The following is a 22,044-nucleotide window of genomic DNA, read 5'->3' on the forward strand; positions in this document are numbered from 1 at the left end:
TACCATTTCGAAAAGGGAAGAATGGGGAGTACAGATCCCTCACTGGTCCACAGCCATTGTCAGCTCCTGCCAGGCTGTGGTAGGGGGTCTCCCTGCCTTGGCAGTGGTGGGAGTTCCTGAATCAGTCCTTTGGGGCCAGGTCATTGGAGAATATCCCCTTCCTGGGGCTGAACAGTGTCTCCAGCTTGTTTCTTTCAGGAGCCTGAAGGAGTTGGCTTTTTCAACCCTACTTGATCCCCAAATTACCAGACTCTGAGCAAACTTAGACTAGACTGTGGACGTGCCTTAGGCAGACCTGTTTTCCCTTTTATCTCTGCAGGCAAATCGGCAAACTGCAGCTTGAGTCTGTCTCATTCTTGCGGAACTTCTTGCTTAAAGTGGCAAGAAGCCAATAGGCACCCAAATTCCGAATTGTTCAACCAGTTCCCCTAGAATTGTAGGCCGTGCAGGCATGCAGGCTATTTTCTGAGGTGTCACAGGTTTTACCAAACGTTTTATTGTGGCCTAACAAGGTTACCAGCCTTCCATCCTGCAATATCTGTGCCCATGCTGAGCCCTAAAACACTGCCACGTATTTATATTCTGTTTAGGTTGATTACTTCCAGGTTCCAAATTCTATATATTAGTTAAGGTATTGGTTTGATTGCTGCAGCAGAGAGATCCAAAATAATAATGGTTTAAATAAGATAGAAACTTATATGTCTTTTAAGTAAAAATCTGGGTAGGTGGTTGAGAGCCGGTTTAATAATTCCATGATCACTAGGGAGCCAGTTCTGTTCAGTGCTGTGTTATCCTCTGTATGAGGCATCTAGCTTGTAGTCCAAGATGGCTGCTCCAGTGCCTACACGCACGTCTGCATTCCAGTCCTCGGGGACCAAAGGGGAGGACATGTTCCCGTCTGTCAAGGGCATGATCAGAGATGTCACACATCATTGCTTACATCTCCTTGGCCAGAACTTAGTCACGTGGCCATAACCAAATGCAAGGGTGGCTGAATGTATAGGAGGAGGAAGCAACTAGCTGTCTCTACCACAGTGATGCCAAGAGTTTTAGCCTTCACAGTTTGAAAAATGGAGTTGTTCTGTACTGAGGTGGGGAACACTGAAAGAGGAGATTAGAGGGAGAAATTAAGCTATCTGTTTTGATCATATTCTTGTTATATTGTTTATTATTTGTCCACTTGGAGATGTTAAGTAGGTTGTTGGATGTGTGTTGGGCTTGCAGTTCAGGAAGAAGGCTGGGGTTGGGGATACCAATCAGGACGTTGTCAGTATATTTAAAATCATGAGAATGGACAGATGACCTAGGGAGTGAGCCTAGATAGAAGAGTGGAGGTCAGAGGACTGAGCCTTGAGCCTCTCCAGCATTTAGAGATGGGAAGGAAAGAGGACCCAGATGGCTTCGCTGGTGGTGCAGTGGTTAAGAATCCACTTGCCAATGCAGGGGACACGGGTTCGAGCCCTGGTCCAGGAAGATCCCACATGCCGCGGAGCAGCTAAGCCTGTGCGCCACAACTACTGAGCCTGTGCTCTAGAGCCCGCAAGCCACAACTACTGAGCCTGTGTGCCTAGAGCCCGTACTCTGCAACAAGAGAAGCCACCCCGATGAGAAGCCCCTGCTCGCCATAACTAGAGAAAGCCCGGGCGCAGCAACAAAGACCCAACACAGCCAAAAATAAACTAAATAAAAATAAATTAATTAATAAAGAGAAAAAAAAAGAGGACCCAGAAAAGAACTGACAAGGGATAGCCACTGAGATAGAAGGAAAGACAAGAGAGCCTGGAGTTCTGGTGTCCAGGAGAAGAAAGTGTTTCATGACGGAGGGCAGTGTTCAGCTCTGTTGAATGCCAGTAAAGTAAATTAAAGGAAGACCAAGACTCAACGATGGGATTTGGCAACGTGGAGGTCATTAGTGACCTTAGCAAGACCAATTTCATTGCTGAATAGGTTCAAGACAGAGTAAGACAGAACGGGATGGGAGAGTACATAGCTCAGAGTGAGGTATCAGCTCCAGGGGTATACTGGGGAGCCATCCATACACTGTGAAGCCATGGGTTTAAAAAGTGGGAAGAAGATATTTGGCGAACATATCTATCTATCTATTTATTTATTTATTTATGGCTGCATTGGGGCTTTGTTGCTGCGTGCGGGCTTTCTCTAGTTGCGGCGAGCAGGGGCTACTCTTCGTTGCAGTGCGCGGGCTTCTCATTGCAGTGGCTTCTCTTGTTGCGGAGCACGGGCTTTAGGCGTGTGGGCTCAGTAGTTGTGTCTCACAGGCTCTAGAGCGCAGGCTCAGTAGTTGTGGCGCACGGGCTTAGTTGCTCCGCGGCATGTGGGATCTTCCCGGACCAGGGGCTTGAACCTGTGTCCCCCGCATTGGCAGGCGGATTCTTAACCACTGTGCCACTAGGGAAGTCCCAGAACATATCCTTTTAAATTTTATCTTTTACCATTTCCTATTATGATCACTAATTCCTTTATTCATTCAATAAATATTTACTCTTTACTCTGTTCCTCTCTTTCCCGAGGTAGGAAGTAAAGGTGTGGAGGTAGATTTGTATATTATTCCTAGCAGGGTGTTTGGGGCCTGAAGAGTTCCAAGTGTAAATTTTGAACCATAATCTGGGCACACTGAATCATACTACAGTTAATCTTTAAAACATTTAAGAAAGAGTGGCAAATAGGTATATGATAAAATATTAATTTTGTTTGTGTAGTTTCAGCAAATATATGTGGGATGTTTACTCTCTGCTGGGTATTGGGGGTACCTGTGTGGAGATACCGTCTCAAATATGAGTGAGACCTGGTCTTCACCTTCAGTGAGCTCGTACTGCAGTGGGGAGACAGGAACACAGCCAACTCCAGTAGAGCTCAAGGGCTGAAATAGATATTTAAGTAAAGGAGTACGGTTGATGGAGCAGTGAATCCTGACTGGGGAAATCTGGGAAGGGCTCTGGGAGGATTTGAGTTAGTCTGTAAAGATGATCAGAATTTTTGACATTTAGAAAAATCTGTGGTGAGGATAAATGTTTCAGTTATTTCTTACTCTGGGCAAACTCTGTTACATTCACTCTTTGAAATTGCTTGTAAAATTTTTAGAAGCACTGAAGAAGCATTGGAGATGGTGAAAAAATCTCTGATATTGGTGGGTGTTTGTGGGTCTGAAAGGTTTTGCCGTGTGATTATCGAGCACAGCCAACTGTGTAACCCCAAACGCTCCTAAACCAGTAAGTGAGCAGAAGCTGGAGGAGGAGGAGTTGAGGAGAAATAGGAAGAACAGAAAAAGTGTTTCATTAAAATCGCTTCTCCTATCCTGATATTAATCACACTGGTTGGAATTGTCTATTTGTTTGGCGTATCTCCTACTGCAGCATAAGCCCTGATTATTCTTGTTTTCACTGTTTTTTATCCATCTCTTAGCACGAGGCTTGACACAGGGTGCCCCACGGTAAATAGTGGCTGAGTTCACGAATTGACTACAAGGCATCTTTCCGTGACTCCCGGTTCTTGTGCTGCAATCGTTTTTTGTTTTGTTTTTGCTGTTACTACGTAAAATTACATTAGTTAGGTTAATGTAGGCACTGGAAAGAAACATTATTGTCAGAGCTGTAATTCAGAGTCAGATGTACCTGGGTTTTAGGTGGACCAACCAGTTGGATGACCCCGGGCAAAGTACTTTCTGAGCCTCAGTTTCCTCACTTGTAAAATGGGGGTCTGCATACCTATCCGTGGCATTGTTCTTCATATTAATTGCAGTGATACATAAAGTGCTGAGTGCAGTGCCCTGGCAGAGCATGTAGGGACATATTAGCTCTCATATGTCCCTTCCTGGGACAAATTAGCTCTCTTTTCCAGAGTAAGATTAAGTTGTACATGGTAAGAATTTTAGTTGGTGCTCATATAGCACCTGCCGAGCCCTTCGCACATAACAATGCGGAGAGCATAAAAGGAGGTCTCTTACCTGTTAAGGTAGCAAACGGGCTGAGGCTTGTGTGAAAGGTTGGGTTGGAATCCTCTCCCCCAGCCCCTTAAGCTTCCTAGAGTCTCTTCCCCCCCAGCTGCCATCTTTTGTGTGAAGCCACAGTGTTATCACTTGGCACACCTCCTCTTCCTTTTTCCTAAAATCTGGAGTGATCAGGTGGCCTGCATGTACTAAGGGGGTGAAGGAAGAGCGAGGAAGTTTGAAAGGAAGGGAACTGTGCAGACAGGAGAAACACGCTGCGTATCAGGACCAAAACCCAAAACACGAGGTGATTCAGTCTGCTCAAGTCAGATGACGTGTTTTGTCTTCTGAAGGGACTGTCCCCTCCTGCAGGGCTGGAGAAGGGGAATCTCTGAATGGGATGACACTGTGCGAACTGCTTACCAGCTGCCGTATCTTTAGCATCATTTGAAAACAGTAGTCAGGCTGGGCAAAGAGGTCTCTTTTGGGTCCTAGTATGGAGAATATCTGGCCTTGACTTAATTAACTTTCTAATTAAACTTTGTGAAGTGTATTCAGTGCACATTGTTTCTTTGCTCCCTGTCAGTGTTTGGCATAGATTCTAGATGTGTAATAGTGTCATGGTAATTAGTTAAATTTTCTGCCTAGATGAGATGGCCCTTTGCTTTTATGGGTCTTTTTGGGAGCTGAACTCCTCGGATTTCCAAACAAATCATCATGCACATCTGTCATCTGCCAGGCACTCTTCTAGGGTCACATGAGGTCAGGGTCTTTGGTCAGACCTCTGTCTATACTTGTCACCAGGGCTGGCTTCGCGGACATGTGACCTGCAGTCAGAAGTGCCCCACACTTGGTCGAATGCTCTGCTGTTGCTGTCTTGAAATTTTTAAGACATTTGAGAAAGAGGCCCTGCATTTTTATTAGGCCCCAGGCCCCACAAATCCTGTAGCTGGTCCTCGTTTGTCACTGACTTTCTCTGTACAGGTGGGTATATGTCTGGAGAGCGTTTGGTTAGAACCAAGCTTATAGAAAACCGTATGAAAGCTCATCAAAGACCGATGTTCAGGTTTTAATGGAAAAAATATTGATATGTGTCTGACTCTAATGCCATGTCATTAAGAGAATTTCTTGAAATTTTTAACAAGTTTCTACTTATACACAATATTGAATCTTTGGATAACTCATTAAACTTCATCAAATAGATTCACTTTGTGTGTGTGTGTGTGTGTATTTTTTTTTACGCGGGCCTCTCACTGTTGTGGCCCCTCCCGCCGCGGAGCACAGGCTCCGGACGCGCAGGCTCAGCGGCCATGGCTCACGGGCCCAGCCGCTCCGCGGCATGTGGGATCTTCTCTGACCGGGGCACGAACCCGTGTCCCCTGCATCGGCAGGTGGACTCTCAACCACTGCGCCACCAGGGAAGCCCAGATTCACTTTTTTTTTTAATCAATATTTTTACATAGAGGCATTTACTTCCATATTATCGTTTTCATGTTGCATATCTTATTTCTCCAATCTCAATGAAACCTCTTTTGTATTTTATCAAATACATTGGTCATATTTTTATAGTATAAACACTTGTTTTCATGAATTATGGATTGTTGTATTTAAAACTATAACTCGTGTTTTAAAATTTAAAAAATTTTTGATTAAAAAGTGTTATCCAACAGCTAGTTTTCTATATTATTGGTGCTTATCTGTAAATACTTCTTTGTGCTGGCCAATCAGGTATTATGATTGACCCCAAATAATCATATACAGATTTCTCATTTTCAAAAATAATAAAGTACATTTAATGTTAGAGATGGAAAAATTCTGTATATATGAATGCCCTGGTGGGAAAAACTTATTTCTGAGAGGGAAATGAAAATTGGTGGAAAATTAAAAAATATCTAGCAACCTTTATAATCTACTGAGTAGAAATTTTTATATGTGTGATTTAATTTACCCATAAAATTATCCTGTTTAGGCTATTGAGGGATATGAATATTTAGAAAAAAGCAGGTAGTAAAGTTTTTTTTTTTTGGCCACGCCATGCGCATGCGGGATTTTAGTTCCCCAACCAGGGATCGAACCTGTGTCCCCTGCAGTGGAAGTGCGGAGTCTTAACCACTGGACCGCCAGGGAAGTCGCTTTTATTTTTTTTTAATTAATTAGTTAATTAATTTAAAAAAATTTTGAGGCAAGATGAAGGAAAAATTTTAAATGCTAAAAAGCAATAGCAAAACCTTTTTACCTTACTGTATATAGATCTCCCAGAGGAATTTACACTTTGGTTTCAGCAATAATTATTTTGTGGGCCAGTTAAAAAATGTTAACATTCAATCTACACAGAGAAAAAAATGTATAGCCCCTTTGAGCTTTGAACATCAGTTATGTAGAGTAGATGTTTAGAGTGTCATTTACAACATTTTTGTTTTAGGATGCTACCGTATGACAGCATATATATGTTTATGTTTGGTGAACATTAATTAATTAATTAGCTTTCCACTTTTATGTTAGTTAACCTTTTAGTTACGATAAATACAGACCAGACATCATTTCCGTGGAGTTTCATCACAGGAGTGCCCAATTTTTTTCTTTCAAGGCCAACTTGGGGCAGATGGGTTGGTCATCTGCAGGGGCTTTTGTGTGTTTGTTCTTTTTTACTTTGTATAAATGTCCTCACACTCGAATAGTTTGGTGATTTCTGGTCTAGGGAAATGCGGATAAAGCAGTCTTTTGCCTTGAGATGTTATGATTAGAATGGCTTGTGAGTGGGAGAATTTTAGTGAATGCCAAGTGGAAAATATGCTTGTGAAAGTGTCCCATTAGACACCTCTTAGTCTTTTTTTTTGGTAAGTTTTTTAAAATTAAATTTGTTTATTTAATTTTGGCTGCATTGGGTCTTCGTTGCTGTGTGTGGGCTTTCTCTAGTTGTGGCAAGCGGGGGCTACTCTTCGTTGCGGTGCGCGGGCTTCTCATTGTGGTGGCTTCTCTCGTTGCGGAGCACGGACTTTTTGGGAAGTCCCTCTTTGTCTTTCTTGATGTTAATGTGGACAGGTAACAAAGCACATTGACCCGTACTGGAACGAGATATTTATATGAAAGTATTGCCATTTCTGTTTTTAAAAAGGGCTGAGTGGCATTTGGGATGATGCTTAACCTGTAGGAGGAACTTAAACATTAATGATCCATGTTAGGAAGGAAACCTTTATTCATATCAAGATTATGACGGCGCTTCCCTGGTGGCGCAGTGGTTGAGAGTCCACCTGCTGATGCAGGGAACACGGGTTCGTGCCCCGGCCCGGGAGGATCCCACATGCTGCGGAATGGCTGGGCCCATGAGCCATGGCCGCTGAGCCTGTGCGTCCGGAGCCTGTGCTCCGCAACGGGAGAGGCCACAACAGTGAGAGGCCCGCGTACCGCAAAAAAAATATATATATATATGGACAGGAAATGGCCAGAAGTCAGTGTTTTCTCCCTCTGAAAGAGCCCGCTTTCCCCAGCCCTGCTATATAGATCTGCTAGAATATTGGCGTTGGAGTGTTCAGAGTTGGTGTGAATGTAGAACTTTGGTAGAGATTAGAGAAAACGCACGAACCCTGCCCCAGAAGAATTTACACTTTTGTTTCAGCAATAATTATTTTGTGAGTCAATTTAAAAACTCTTTCCTCATAGCTGGGCTTCAGGAAATTCTTTAAAATGTCTAATACTGCCTGTTTCACTCGGTCGTTCTTAAGTGACCAGGAGCCATTCTGTGAGAGAGTATCAGAAGTAGCTGCTCCTTGGTCTGTAGGCTCTTCTCGTCTATTTAAGGGCCACCAGGGAAGCCCTGTAAGAATCATTTTTTAGAAATCAGATCTAGTTAAAATGATCCTACCCTCAGGCTGTTTCTCTGCTCTATAATGTTAGGCTCTTGATTCTAGTGGTTTCTCCTCGTTTCACAGTCGGCTAATAGATCCGATGTTTTTCACAGATCTGATATAGCTGTGCTGTTTATTCATACCGTTTGGGTGAAACAGAGCCCTGAGCCAAAGGAAAACAGCGTCTGAGCCTAAAAGGGAGGTGGACTGAGCAAAAGGATGGTGGAAACCTGGAGGCTGAAGCTACAAAAAAAACAATGACTGTTTACTGTGTGTCAGGTGGGCGCTTGGTTTGTTCAGCAGATATCTACCGAGTGCTCTGTGCTGTAGGCATTGCTGTCGTTGCTTGGGCTGTGGCGGTGAGCACGATAGGCCAGGTCCCTGCTCTCCTTGTGCGGCGCCGCGGGGAGGTAGGCCATACGCCCGTAAAGAGAGACCGGCCCAGGTCATGTGTTGCGTTACCTTAATCTCTGATGACTGTCCTGCAAGATGAGTGATATTTATATCATCACCTGCTTCCAAATGGGGAAACCAAGACCCAGAGAGGTAACACAGCTGGAAATGGGTACAGCTGGGATTTTGACCCAGAGCTGGCCCCAGGAGAGCTCGTCCGTCCCGTTGAAGGCTGTGAAGACGGCACCTGGCGCAGCAATCGCTCACCCACTGCGCTCGGTCTCTTGTTTTACTTCCTCTTTTTTTCCCCCTTGTTTTACTTTCAAGCGGAATGCTTTTTTAAAAAAATTGCTCTAATATCAAATGTTGATGAAGAGTCTAGAATAAGTATTGCTATAAGCCGTTTATTATTTTAATTTGAAGTAATACTATTAACTAATATTTTCAGTGTTACAGGGTGACTCAAGAAGGTACTTGGGATGATCAGGCAGCTTATGCCTTTGGGTCTTAGCCCTCTCCCTCTGGCAGAATGTGCTTAGGCACATACCTAACACATACCCAGGGTTCTCCATACTATTGATCAGATGCAGAAAGTATTGACATCAGTCATTTTTGTTGGACTTTATAAAACTCCATGTAATGAAAAACCCTGTAATCACTGCCTGGCATTGGAGAATTACTAAGGGTCAAACCTTTTTTCTCCCTGAGACAAAACAGTTTATAGTCTCTTTTCTAATGACAATAAAATCATTTCTTTATTGTGAGCCAGACTGTGGGGTTGGTGGTTAGACTAGTTACGTAGGTGTGAGTGTCCTATGGTAAAGCAGCCAGGGTAGTAGAGTTCAAAAGACAGTTAGTTTGAAAATTGTGTATTTTGCCAGCGACTGCTGGAACTTGGCCTCTGTAAGAATTTTGTACTTTATTTTTGAGAGATTTACTCAACTAGAAAAGTACTCATGGAGGAAGTCGGATAACTTACCTTGTCTGCATTCCTTTCGCAGGGAAGGGAAGGGGAACCTGGCAGGCAACTGAGTGGATGTGGGTAAAGACAGGCGCTGGAACAGAGGGGGCACCAGCCCAGGGGTGCTGAACGCAGGACAATGAGACAGATAGCAAGTGACCACGAAATGGTTGTGTCCAAACCAGGACTCTTCCGAGAGTGGAAGGGGCTCTGTTAAAATTAGACAGGAGCACCTGGAGTGCACTGCTGGGATCCATGGTCCCCCTGCTGTGTGTGACACGTTTGGGCTGGGGAGGAGTGTTGGGGAAAAGCACTGATGCTTTATGGTTTTAATCTGGGAGTCAGTCGTGAACGTGGTCATCATATCCTTTGGAGAGGAAATGCAGTAGAGAAAGCAGGCTTCTTGTAGCTTTGAGTAAACATTTATTGAGTTGGGTGGGTAATCTGGAAAGAGAAGCAGAAAATGATTGGAAGACAGATTGCAGAGGTGACATGACTGGTCTACTGTTGTCTCTCTCTGCTGTGCTTTGTGTGTCCTTTGGCAGGTTTCAGCTGATAGGAGGGCTTGGTCCTTTATTTGGAGTATGGGATCTGGGCTCGTTGAGCTGTTAAATTCATGTGTTACAACTTACAGTGCACAGTCACAGGAATGCGGCCAGCTGTCTGTTCCTTTCTTCTGTTACCTCCCTTTTATGACTTGCCATTAAAGGAAGGGTAGAGAACTGCAGATTCTACAATTAAATGTACTTTAGGTTCATTGTATTATGAGGCAAAAGTAAAAACAGGAAACAGAAGGTAGAAGCAAAATCTTTGTTCAGAATCTCACCATCCAGGGGTACCTGTAGTTTACATTTTGGTGTATATACTTTCTTCCACTATTCCACTATTTTTTCTAGGTTAGGTATTTTCCCCCCACAACTAAACCTTCTAACATTTTTTTTTCTCCCTCTAGAGTCATAGATTTTTGGAAATTGATTTTAGAAATTTTTCTAACCTACCCTCTTCGTTTAAAATTACTTTTTTCTGATTATAAATTCAGTAGTATAGATTCACTGAATTCTGCATGATTCATTGTCGAAGACTTCCATAATCAGGAATAAAGGGAAAAGCAAGAATTACCTGTAAACCTGTTATCCAGAGAGAACCATTGTTAATTTGGCGGGGGGATTGCCTTCCCAGATTTTCTCAGTGTGTATATACTTCGCATACTCTGCTGTTTCCTACCTTTGTACCTCTGCTCTATCTAGCGTCCTCCCTCTTGAACATTACAAGTTTCGATTAATAAAATGTCCAGTTCACTCTGGTTCGAAAAACAAGCTGCCACCTCTAGCCCTGCATTCCCCTCTTGCTGTCACTTGATCCCTTGGCTCTGCTTTCACAGACTAGGCTCTTACAAGGGTAGATCTCTTCTCCCCACTCATTTTTCAGTCCCCCCTCCTTTCCTGTGCTTTTTGGGGAGGCTTTTTCCTTCATCTTTCCACTTAGATTGCTCTTGCTAAGACCACCTGATTGACAAATCCCTTGGCACTTTTCAGAATGTGTTATTTAACCTCTCTTTGGATTTTGACCATGGTGACCACTTCTTCTTTTCAAAGTCTCTTCCTTTGGATATCATGGGGATACAGCTTTTCTTGACTTCTTTCTTTTCTGTCTCCATCACAGACTGCTCTTTCCTGTATACCTTAAATGATGATGTTTCTCAGGATTCTACTCTCGAATCCCTTCATTCCCTACCTTCAAGGTATATCTGGTGAATGAATGAATGCATGCACGAATGAATACCCTTTTACTGGGCCTTCACTTATTTATTCTCCAGGTACTTATTTAATGCTCCTGTGGTCCATGCTCGATTCTGCAGGCCTCAGGAGATGGATGTGAACTAGATAGCAAATTTCTGCTCTTGGTACCTAGAGTTATCTGCCGTGTAAGTGTTGGTACTGATGACTTGCAAGTTCGTATCTCCTGCCTGCGATCTGGACCCAGATCTCCAGCTGCCCCAGCCTGGCAGACAGTGAGGGTGCGTGTCTTCTCAGCAGCTGTACTTCCACACACGGCTCTGCTTTGGGGTATCACTGGAGGGCCACTAAAACTTGCTTCAGCTCAGTGCTCACTAGGAGATCTGTTGAGGGCACATGTTTATGGGGGATCGAGTGAAGGATGTGCAGCCCATTCATTCCCTGAGAAAGTGCTTTTTAATCTGTTCTGAGTCAGGGACCTCTTTACAAATCTTATGAAAACTGGAGATCCTCGTGACCCTCAGATTTTGAATCCGTGCCCTTAGTACTCTGAAGTCTATCCCAAAATCAAGCCAGGCCACAAAGGTGGGGCAAGGCCCTCCTTCCTCATTGGGGCCACTCTAAACTGGATTGCTTCCTCTGAGTCATATTTTGGCGTTAGCATCTGCCGATACTGAGTATGTGATATGTGTTGTCACTCACATACTGTGTTGGTAAACTACAGGCATAATGTGTACTAATCTCCCTTCTGGCTTTATCTGATTTTTTCTGTCATCATCTTATTTCTGTCCTAGTTTCCTTATCTATCAATGTTTGATTTTAACTTAATTAAGTTAAATTAAAAATGTATTTTATGTGGTTTTTTTGTTAATCATTTTCGATCCTTGTTAGAACAAGGAAATGATAACCATAAATAAAACAAATGTCAGCTGCCTGTAGGGCATTTCTGTTGAGATATTCTTACAGGCATCTCATACCCAGTAGTCTAATCATGACTCATCTTCTCTTCGTAAAAACCCCTCCCTCTGTATTCTCAGTTTTAGGAATTTTACCATCCACTTGGGTATCCTGGCCCGAAACCTAGACTCTCCACCCTTCCTCACATCTCACTTCCAAAATAATGACCGAGTTCTGTTGATTATACACATTAAATATCCCTGGAACTGTCGCTTGCAGCGTCCCCCTTGCCCAGGCTTGCTTTGTCCTGCCTTGGTCCATTCTCCACATGGTAACTAGAGTGATGTGTTTTAAAAGATAAATCTGACCCAGTCACTCCTTCAAAATCTCTTCCTTGACGTCATGAAAAAGTTCAGCCTTAGGATGGTATTCAGAGCTCACCATGGGCTTGCCCCAGCCTGTCTTTCCTGCCTTGTGTCTTGCTTTGGCCATTCACACGCATCTTTAACAAGCAGCCCAGAATTCCCTAAACACTGTGTGCTCTCACAAAGCCTCCCCACCGTTGCCAGTGCTCCCGTGTCCCTTTGCTTGCTGAGTCCTACCTGTCCTGAGGAAGAAACTCTAGTCAGGTAACGTGCACAGCGTGTTCTGTTGTAGAATTTGTATGTTGCTTGACTTTCAAGATTACTCTTTGGGCCGATTCAGAAATGACTTACTATAGTTAGCGAAAGTGATTTTGAGTCCTGAAAACCTAATAGTGACAAAAGCCAGGTGTTATTCTGTGCACAAACTATTGATCATGTCTTTGGGGAATTGAGGATTTATAAACACGTACACAGTAAGTAATACAGCAGCTTATCCAGCTTAAGCAAAAATAGGATTTATTTTAAGGGTACAGGGGTCCTGCTTCTGAGCCCAGGGACAGCAAGATAGCTGGGTCACGGGAAGGAACTGGAACCTGGAATCAGAACGCTGCCAGGGCTTCCTTTGTCTTGGGTTTGTGCTTCATTGTAATCGCCCCTTGTACACACTGTGCATTACCTTCCCTCTGTCTCACTGTCTCATACTCATGGGCAACCCTGGCTGCTCCCACTTCATGCCTACTGTGTGCAGCTGAACACGGCTAGAGAAAAGCCAAGCCGGGTGGGCTGGTAGGTATAATTTTTCTCTCAAGTTTTTATTCTGAAAATGTTCAAATCTGCAGAAAGATTGATCAAGTCACCTGGATGGATTCATCGTGTGTTAGCGTTGCCTTGTTCCGTATTCACTTAGTATGTAAGTGTGTGTGTGTGTGCATGTAAACATACATACGTAAACATACATGTTGGTTTTGACCGAACTGTTTGAAAGTACAGAGAACCATAAGGCAGAGATGGGGGACAGGAGGTGGCCAGGGAAGGCCTCACGAAGAAGGTAGCATTTGAGCAAAGACCTGAGGAGGGGATGCTGGGCAGTTGTCTTAGAGAGGAGTGTGCTAGGGAGAAAGAGGCAGCGGTACAGGAAGTGACCCCTAACACCTGGACAGCGTGTGTGCTGAAGGGAAAAGAGCCTCTGCTGCACTAGACTGTTTTATTGTCAAGATATTCCCTGCCCCTTCCTGGCGGAAGGTTATGTTTCTCAGCCCCACTGGCTGCAGGTGTGGCCATGTGACTTGTTTTGGCCAATGAGATGTGAGCAGAAACGAATAGGTCCCTTCTGGGCCGGCACCCAGTGCGCACGCTCCTCTCCCTCTGCCTTGACAAGTGGGAGTGTTCCCTGTAGAGGCTGCTTTGTCATCCTGGGTCCTTGGAGTGAGGACGATTTGGAGCAGAACAGCCCTTGCATCTGAATGTTTTCAGATTTTATAGACATACTAGGAGATAATAATAGTTTCATTCTCTTCATCAGAAATTGTGTGAAAGGAGAAGGAAGACGGGCAAAAATAGAAATTTATTATGTATCATTGCCATTTTCATTTGCACTAACACCTATTGTAATGTAAGTATACCCAAATGGAATCACAGTGTGTGCCCTTTTGCAACCTGCTTTTTCAATTCAATTAAAAAAATACTGTGGTAAAATACATATAACTTAAAAATATACCTTCTTTTAAGAGCAGGAGATATCTGAATAGGAAACACATTGTTTTCTTTAAAAGATATGGCATGACTGGGCTTCCTTGGTGGCGCAGTGGTTGAGAGTCCGCCTGCCGATGCAGGGGACACGGGTTTGTGCCCCGGTCCGGGAGGATCCCACATGCCACGGAGCGGCTGGACCCGTGAGCCATGGCCGCTGAGCCTGCGCGTCCGGAGCCTGTGCTCTGCAACGGGGGAGGCCACAACAGTGAGAGGCCCGCGTACCGCAAAAAAAATGTATATATATATGGCATGACTAAGCTCCGTATGTATGTATTATATATGTATGTGTGTATGTGTAACCTCCCTATGAAGTGATAATGGATGCCCCAGACATCCATTATCAAAGGAGAAGAGTTGCACTCTTCTCCTTTGTGTCTTTTCTACTCTTATTATATCTTGTGCAGACCTTATTTTGCTGTATCATAATTGTTGATTTTCTTCTATGTCTTTCCACAGTGGATCTGGAAGTCCTTAAGGATAGAGCTTATGACCCCAGTGTTGTCTTACTTTTAGTGCCTGCTACCGTGACTGGTGCAAAGTAGACAAAAAAACCAACAAAGGACTGAATTTGGGGGGCAAGATTATGTTCATAAAGTGTCATTTTTTTTCCTGTTTTATTTATCGATACTCTGTATATTTTAAACAAGAAAATGGAAATTTTCTTTGTTTCAGAATACACAGTCATCAGAGGGATATTTCTAATATTCTAATGTTGTTAGAATATAAATACAGTATCTGAAATACCAACATTCTATGCATAAATTCCTTTATTTGTAACTGATAGTGCACAAGCACTGTGTCATCAGGGAAGTAAGGCTGCCTCCATCTGCAAGACACTGCAGCTTCAGAGGGGGTTTTCTTCTGTAAAAGATCAATGGGGTTTGGGTAAGACTGTACCCTCTGGAGTTAGAGTGGCTACTCTTTGGCTTTCTAGCTGTGTGACCTTGAGCAAGTCACTTAGCCTCTCTGAGTTCAGCTTTCTCATCTATAAAATGGGAAAATAAATGTACCGTCTCTTTGGATTATTAACTAAGTTTATATACGTGAAGCCCTTAGAACCAGCATTTGAGACATGATAAGGGTTTGGTAAGTGTTAATCATATTAATGTTAATTTTTTTTTTGTCTTAGAGTTTGCAGCAGCCTCCCAAAGTATCAATAATCGTCAGTGACTAACCTAGAAAACTTTATTATCTGAGTGCCGTATTCACTTCCTCTTTGCAGGAGAGGAGATTATAGGATTGTATTGAGAAGTAAGGAGACATGTACTTGTGTTCAGCTGAAATCTTTGACTTAAACTCTTGTCACTTCTTGCTATAATGTTAGGATTTAAAGAAAAAGCATTTTTTCATATTTTTGGCCTCATGTATATAGGGTGACAGTGATAGACTGAGTTTAATATATTCTTTTTAAATGGGGGGGATTTAAGTGACAAGACTTTTGGAGCTTTAAGTGAAAATTAATTTAAAATTGTGAATTTTAAAAAGGAAACTTGTGAATTTTAGATCTCAGAGCTGTGGTGTTCAGATTTGAATGTATTTACTTTGAGATACATTGTTGGGCTTAGATATAGGCATATTGTGAAATTGTCATAGCCTTTAATAACTTTTAGATATGACCAGCTATTAAAAAAGAAAATAAAACCTACAATAATAATCAAAACAGGAGATATCTCTAGAAGGACACCATCCCAAAGAGTAAATATTTGAAAATGTTTTTCTTTATGTTAGAATTTAATATTTTAGAATTTAATAATTTGGAAAAGTAAGATGCTTTTGTAGAATGACTGTTTACTAAATTTAAAACAGTGCCTTTTGGATTTATTTTTCCCCACACAAACGCTAAAAATAGGAGGATCAGTTTGGCCCATCCTGTCTTAGCTTCTGCCTCATGTCACCACAGTGGCCCTTGCTGTTTTGAACAGAGGCTGTTTTGAATCTATTTTTAGTTAGTCAGAAACGTGAGGGAGGAAATGCTGCATCAAGATAAAACAATTCCAGGGAAACCTCTATTTTATTTATTTTTTATCCTTTTAAAATTCTATTATTATTATTTTTTCGGCTGTACCGTGTGGCTTGCAGGATCTTAGTTCCCCGACCAAGGATTGAACCTGTGCCCCCTGCAGTGGAAGCCAGGCCCACAGCAGTGAAAGCACTGAGCCCTAACCACTGGACCGTCAGGGAATTCCCGGGAAACCCCTATTTTAATGTCATTTGTGAAATAAGAACTGAAACAGTCAAGACAAGAAAAACTCTAGGAATGAGATTTCATGATCAGTATGTTTGGGTTTGAGTTGTGGTTAGGTCGTAAGTTGAGGAATTGGAAGTTCCTTTTTTATGCTCTTGGTTTTTTACTCTCTGTGACATCTAGGAAGACAGTTCTTTTAAAAAGGACTTCCGCTTAACTTAAAAGACATTCTACCGGTCTTACCTGCTTATGTATAGAGTAGGCAAAGAGGAAAACGTTTAATAATACTTTGGTGTGTTGGGACTATTTTTAGTTTGTGTCTCGTACGTTTTGCTTGTGATGAAAGTGAGGTCACGTCTCTTAATAGTCAAATTAATTAGGTAGGCCTTCATACCTGCGATTGCTCAAAGCCATTCTCTTGAGTCTCCAGTCCAGAAATTCCCAGGGTCCTCAGGCTGCTAGGCCAGTTCAGAGCCACCACCATGGTGGAAAGTGGTCAGTCCACTGAAGGGCACTGTCTTCTACTGAGAGCATTGCAGCGGGGCCGCCCAGAGCACTGCCCCCCATCCATGGCTGTTTCTTCCCTTCCCAGCAGGTTTTTAAGATGGGGGGTCAGGACAGGTTCTGCCAGTCTCCTCCTACCAGCTCATGTTATGCGTGGACCTGTCTCTTTTCCTTACTCCACTCCTCCATCTCCCTTCCTGGTCCACGGTATATTTCACAAAGTCTTGATTCTTATTCTTTTTTTTAAACCTGTGTTTGTGGAGTGGTGGTGGGGAGGGATTAGGGAATCCCAGCACGGTGGAAATCTTTCTTCTTGGAAAATTTCCTTCAAGCCCGTATTACAGTGAGTCAGGACATTTATTCTATGTTTATATCACTGAGGAGGACATCTGAATGTAACATCTCAGGCTGAACTTGGCACCCAGTTTTTTGGGTTTTTTTTTCCGCGGTACGCAGGCCTTTCACCGCTGTGGCCTCTCCCATTGCGGAGCACAGGCTCCGGACGCGCAGGCTCAGCGGCCATGGCCCACGGGCCCAGCTGCTCTGCGGCATGTGGGATCTTCCCGGACCGGGGCACGAACCCGTGTCCCCTGCGTCGGCAGGCAGACCCTCAACCACTGCACCACCAGGGAAGCCCGGCACCCAGATTTAAAGTGGCTTCATATTTTTTTCAAAAGCAATGTGTGCTTTTTCAAAGGTAATATTATCATTCCCTAAACAGTAAATTTTACGTGCAATGCATTTTCTGATAGTTTTCATTTATTCTTTAATTCATTCAGCACATATTTAAAGAGCACCTACTATGTGCCAGGCACTCTTCTAGGCACAGATGAGCCATCAGAGAAAAAACTGAGAAAAGCCCGGGCCTGAAGAAACTTAAAGTAGGGGGATGGTGAACAAGCAATACACAAAGGAACATCACAGGGCTCTCCTGGTGGCGCAGTGGTTAAGAATCCGCCTGCCAGTGCAGGGGGCACGGGTTCGAGCCCTGGTCTGGGAAGATCTCACATGCCGCGGAGCAACTAAGCCCATGCGCCCCGACTACTGAGCCTGCGCTCTAGAGCCCATGAGGCACAACTACTGAGCCCGCGTGTCACAGCTACTGAATCCCACGTGCCTAGAGCCCATGCTCCGCAAAAAGAGAAGTCACTGCAATGAGAAGCCCGCGCGCCTCAATGAAGAGTAGCCCCCGCTCACCGCAACTAGAGAAAGCCCAGCAACACACAGCAACGAAGACCCAATGCAGCTAAAAAATAAATTAATTAATTAATTAAAAAAAAAAAGAAACATCACATATGTAGTAGGTCAGTTAAGAGCCGTGAACATAAAATGAGTTAGAGAACAGGGCAAAGTGGTAGTTTTCTCACAATTCTCTGAGGAAGGCACTGTTTATCCCCATTGTACAGATTCGGATCTGGAAGCCCAGAGAGGTCAGACGACTTGTCTTGAACCCACTTAGGTAGTGAGTTAGTAGTAAAGGTTGCATTTGAATTTCAAGTCAAGCACGGGCTCTTAAGTTTAGCTGCCTCTAAAGTAATGAAACTTAACTTCTAGCAAATCCCCAAATGCTGGTTTCCTTGAAAATTTAAAGTCTCTTCTGTTGTATTGGTGTGTATACACAAACACATTTTAAAATGAAAATACTGCCTTAATTTCAGTATCAGGTAGTAAGCACAGTGTTTGTGTAAGGTATTTTAATTTACACTAAATTTAAAAAAATGGAGAATCCTCATAAAGACTGTAGCATTTCCAGTGGGCCTTGAGGGATAAGTAGGATTTATTTTTAAAAATTATATCCTATTTGAAACATGTAAAAGACTATATTTAACGTATAAGTTATGAAGAGTAATATGATGAACACCCGTGAACTCACTACCCACAGTTGTAAGTATACAACCCAATGAATTGTCACAGGGCGGACATACCTGTGAAACTAGCATCTCGTTAAAAAAGACAAAAGACCATTACCAGCACCCGAGACACCCGCTCATGCCTCCCCCAGCCATCCTCCCTGTACCCCCGCACCCCCTGCCAAAGGTAACCACTATCCTGACTAATGTTACAGTTTAGTTTTTCTTGTTTTTGAAATTTATCAAAATGGAATCATGCAGTGTTTGCTTTTTCATGTCTGGTTTTTCTTTTTATTTATTTATTTATTTATTTATTTATTTTTGGCTATGTTAGGTCTTTGTTGCTGTGCGCAGGCTCTCTCTAGTTGCGGCGAGTGGGGGCTGCTCTTCCCTGCGGTGCATGGGCTTCTCATTGCGGTGGCTTCTCTTGTTGTGGAGCACAGGCTCTAGGTGCGCGGGCTTCAGTAGTTGTGGCACGCAGGCTTCAGTAGTTGTGGCTGTGGGCTCTAGAGCGCAGGCTCAGTAGTTGTGGTGCACGGGCTTAGTTGCTCCGCAGCACGTAGGATCTTCCCGGATCAGGGCTCGAACCCGTGTCGCCTGCATTGACAGGCAGATTCGTCACCACTGCACCACCAGGGAAGCCTCGTGATTTGTGTTTTTAAAGAATTACTGTGATTGCTGTGTGGGGAATGGGTTGCAGAGGAATCTCGGTGATACATGCTTTCTTATCATTTAGGATTTTATTCTATACTTAGATTAAAAAAAATATCTCCCTAGCTCTTGGCAACCACCATTCTACTTTCTGCCTCTATGAAATTTGGCTAGTCTAGGTGCCTCATGTAAGTGGAATCATACAGTATTTGTCTTTTTGTGACTGCCTTATTTCACTTAGCATAAAGTGCTTGGGGCTCATTGTGTTGCAGTCAGAATTTCCTTTTTAAGGTTGAATAATATTCCATTTATGTTTAGAGCACATTTTATTTATCTATTAATAGACATTTGGGTTGCTTCCACCTTTTGGCTTTTGGAAATAATTTTACTATGAACATGGGTAAACAAATACATGTTTGAGTCCCTGCTTTCAGGTCTTTTGGGTATATACCTATGAATGGAATTACTGGATCATATGGTAATTCTATGTTTAATTTCTTAAGGAACTGCCATACTGTTTTCCATAGCGGCTGCACCATTTTACATTCCCAACAACAGTGTACAGGGGTTCCAGTTTCTCTACACCCTTGCTAATAGTTGTTATTTTATGGGTTTTTGATTGTTTTTTTGATAGTAGCCATCCTAATGGGTGTGAGGTATTAGCTCATTGTGGTTTTGATTTGCATTTCAGAAATCTAAAGCTTTGAAAGTGTTTAAAGAAAGGCGGATGGGGCCTCTACCCTCACTAGGCCAGAGTGGACCCAGGCGTATCCATTAGGAAGCTTTTGCAGAGGTCCTGGTGAGAGAGGGTGGTGGCAGAGGAGCTGAGTGGGGAGGGTGTACTCCAGCAGAAGGAACAGGACTTGGTGGTAAATTGTCTATGTTTGAGGAGGTGAAGGGCAGCAGAGAAGCTGGGAACACAGACCCTGGGTCTCTGGCTTGATAATTGCGTTGGGAACAGGTTGGGGGTGGTGTTTCTGGTCCGTCCCCCTCCCCCGCCCCCCCCAATGAAGTATTCCTGAGAGAACGACTTGTTAGCTTCTTTCAGTGAGGTGTTTTTTTTTTTTTTAAGACACATATTCTTTTATTTCTGTTAAACTGAATATACAGTTATTGTTCCCTAGGCAGCCAACTTTTACTTATAACTACAATTTAATTTCACGTTAACAAAACACAGACAGTGAAAAGACAACTTTGTGTAGATCTAATCACAATAGTAAATAATTTATACAAGTTTTTTTTTTTGTGACCAAACAACTTCAGGATTTTGTATAAATTCATCGATAGATGTATTTACAGCAGGGGCACAGGGAGGGGCTTCTGAACTTTGGGGTCAAGAATCAGGATGTTCTTGTCTGAACAATAGAAGGAGCAGATTTCCAACAATGTTAGAATATGGCAAATAGGTTCTTAGTTCAGATGAGGTCCGTCCCCGTTAGCATTTGTCGTAATTTAACTTTTTCATCTAACTTATTCGTAATGGAAAGAGTGTGAGCAACCTAGTTGGTTTGCTTCTTTGTTGCCTACTTAGAGCCAGAAGCCTTATCATAATTGCTGCGTATGCCCACTGCCTGGGAGGGCAGGTGCTCAGTTTTTTGCCTGGTTATGAATTAGTGACTATCAAAATGTGGGGAAAACATTTCTGTGATCCACCGGGATTTTGTGGTACATATTTGTAATCACTTCATAACTCTGAGATGTCATTATAAGGAGGAAGTTGTTGATTATGTTTTTATTGAAATTAAGTAAGAAAAATCTAATCATTTTGTTCTTGAAAGTGAGAGTAAAATTTGTCCTAATATAACTTGTTAATTTCACTGTTTCAGTGACTTATATTTATTTCATATCCTACCTATTAATATGACCAAATTTATATAGTTTTATTACAATAACAACAAGCTTTAGTGTGTTTAAAAGTGTTGTATGCTTATTACAAATTCACAGTGTCACTCAAGAAGATTCAGTAAACAGAGGTGGTAAGGTGATTACAATGCAGGTTTTAGGGACTTCCCTGGTGGTCCAGTGGTTAGGACTCCGAGCTCTCACTGCCGAGGGCCTGGGTTCAGTCCCTGATCAGGGAACTAAGATCCCACAAGCTGTGTGGTGTGGCCAAAAAAAAAAAAAAAGATTCAGTTTTTAAAATGTGAGGTGGTAGCTTATAAAAATACTGGTACACAGAGTTATCACTTGTCTCGAATGAGTGCTCTTTTCTCAAGGCGTATTTAGTTGTCAAGTTCTAGTATGCTTATTGATAACATTAACGTTGTTATTCTTCGGCAGAATTGTGTTTCTGCTGTTCAGTTATGAAATGCCCTTTCGCTCTCATTGTAGATCCGACGGAGGCGCCTGGCACGACTTGCTGGTGGACAGACCTCCCAGCCAAACACCCCGCTCACCTCTCCCCAGAGGGAGAGCCCTCCGGGGCCTCCTGTAGCAGCCTCAGCCCCAGGCCCGTCCCAGAGTCTTGGTCTCAATGTCCACAACATGACCCCAGCTACCTCCCCCATAGGTGCATCAGGTAAGCCTTGCCTTCACACCTGGGACACATTTATCGTTCCCACAACTGTAAGCTTGCTCTTAACGCTTACAGTTGTGGCGTTTCCACAGCAACATAAAATGAATTGAACAATTGCTGAATTGAACAGCAACTTTTTAAAATCCTGCAAGCAGTAGTTTAAAGATTAAGATCATTAGAGTGTGTTTTGTTAATGTCTATTCATTTTGATAGTGATCTGTTGAAGCTACTTGTTTTCCATTCTATAGCTTTCATCTTTTTTTTTTGTTTTTTTGCGGTACGCGGGCCTCTCGCTGTTGTGGCCTCTCCCGTTGCGGAGCACAGGCTCCGGACGCGCAGGCTCAGCGGCCACGGCTCACGGGCCCAGCCGCTCCGCGGCATGTGGGATCCTCCCGGACCGGGGCACGAACCCGTGTCCCCTGCATCGGCAGACGGACTCTCAACCAC

General features: G+C 43.1%; 1 protein-coding gene across 4 annotated transcripts in view; it reads left to right on the forward strand.

The window, feature by feature from the left end:
• The window catches only part of UBE4B (ubiquitination factor E4B), a 111,215-nt gene that overhangs the window by 7,694 nt on the left and 81,477 nt on the right, over positions 1-22,044 (forward strand). For all 4 annotated transcript variants that reach the window (XM_079946267.1, XM_079946268.1, XM_079946265.1 and 1 more), the window contains one exon: positions 21,414-21,600. In XM_079946267.1, the coding sequence (XP_079802393.1) occupies positions 21,414-21,600 (187 nt within the window). The remainder of the gene's footprint in view (positions 1-21,413; positions 21,601-22,044) is intronic.

The sequence above is a fragment of the Stenella coeruleoalba genome, assembly GCF_951394435.1.
Source record: "Stenella coeruleoalba genome assembly, chromosome: 1".
NCBI lineage: Eukaryota > Metazoa > Chordata > Mammalia > Artiodactyla > Delphinidae > Stenella > Stenella coeruleoalba.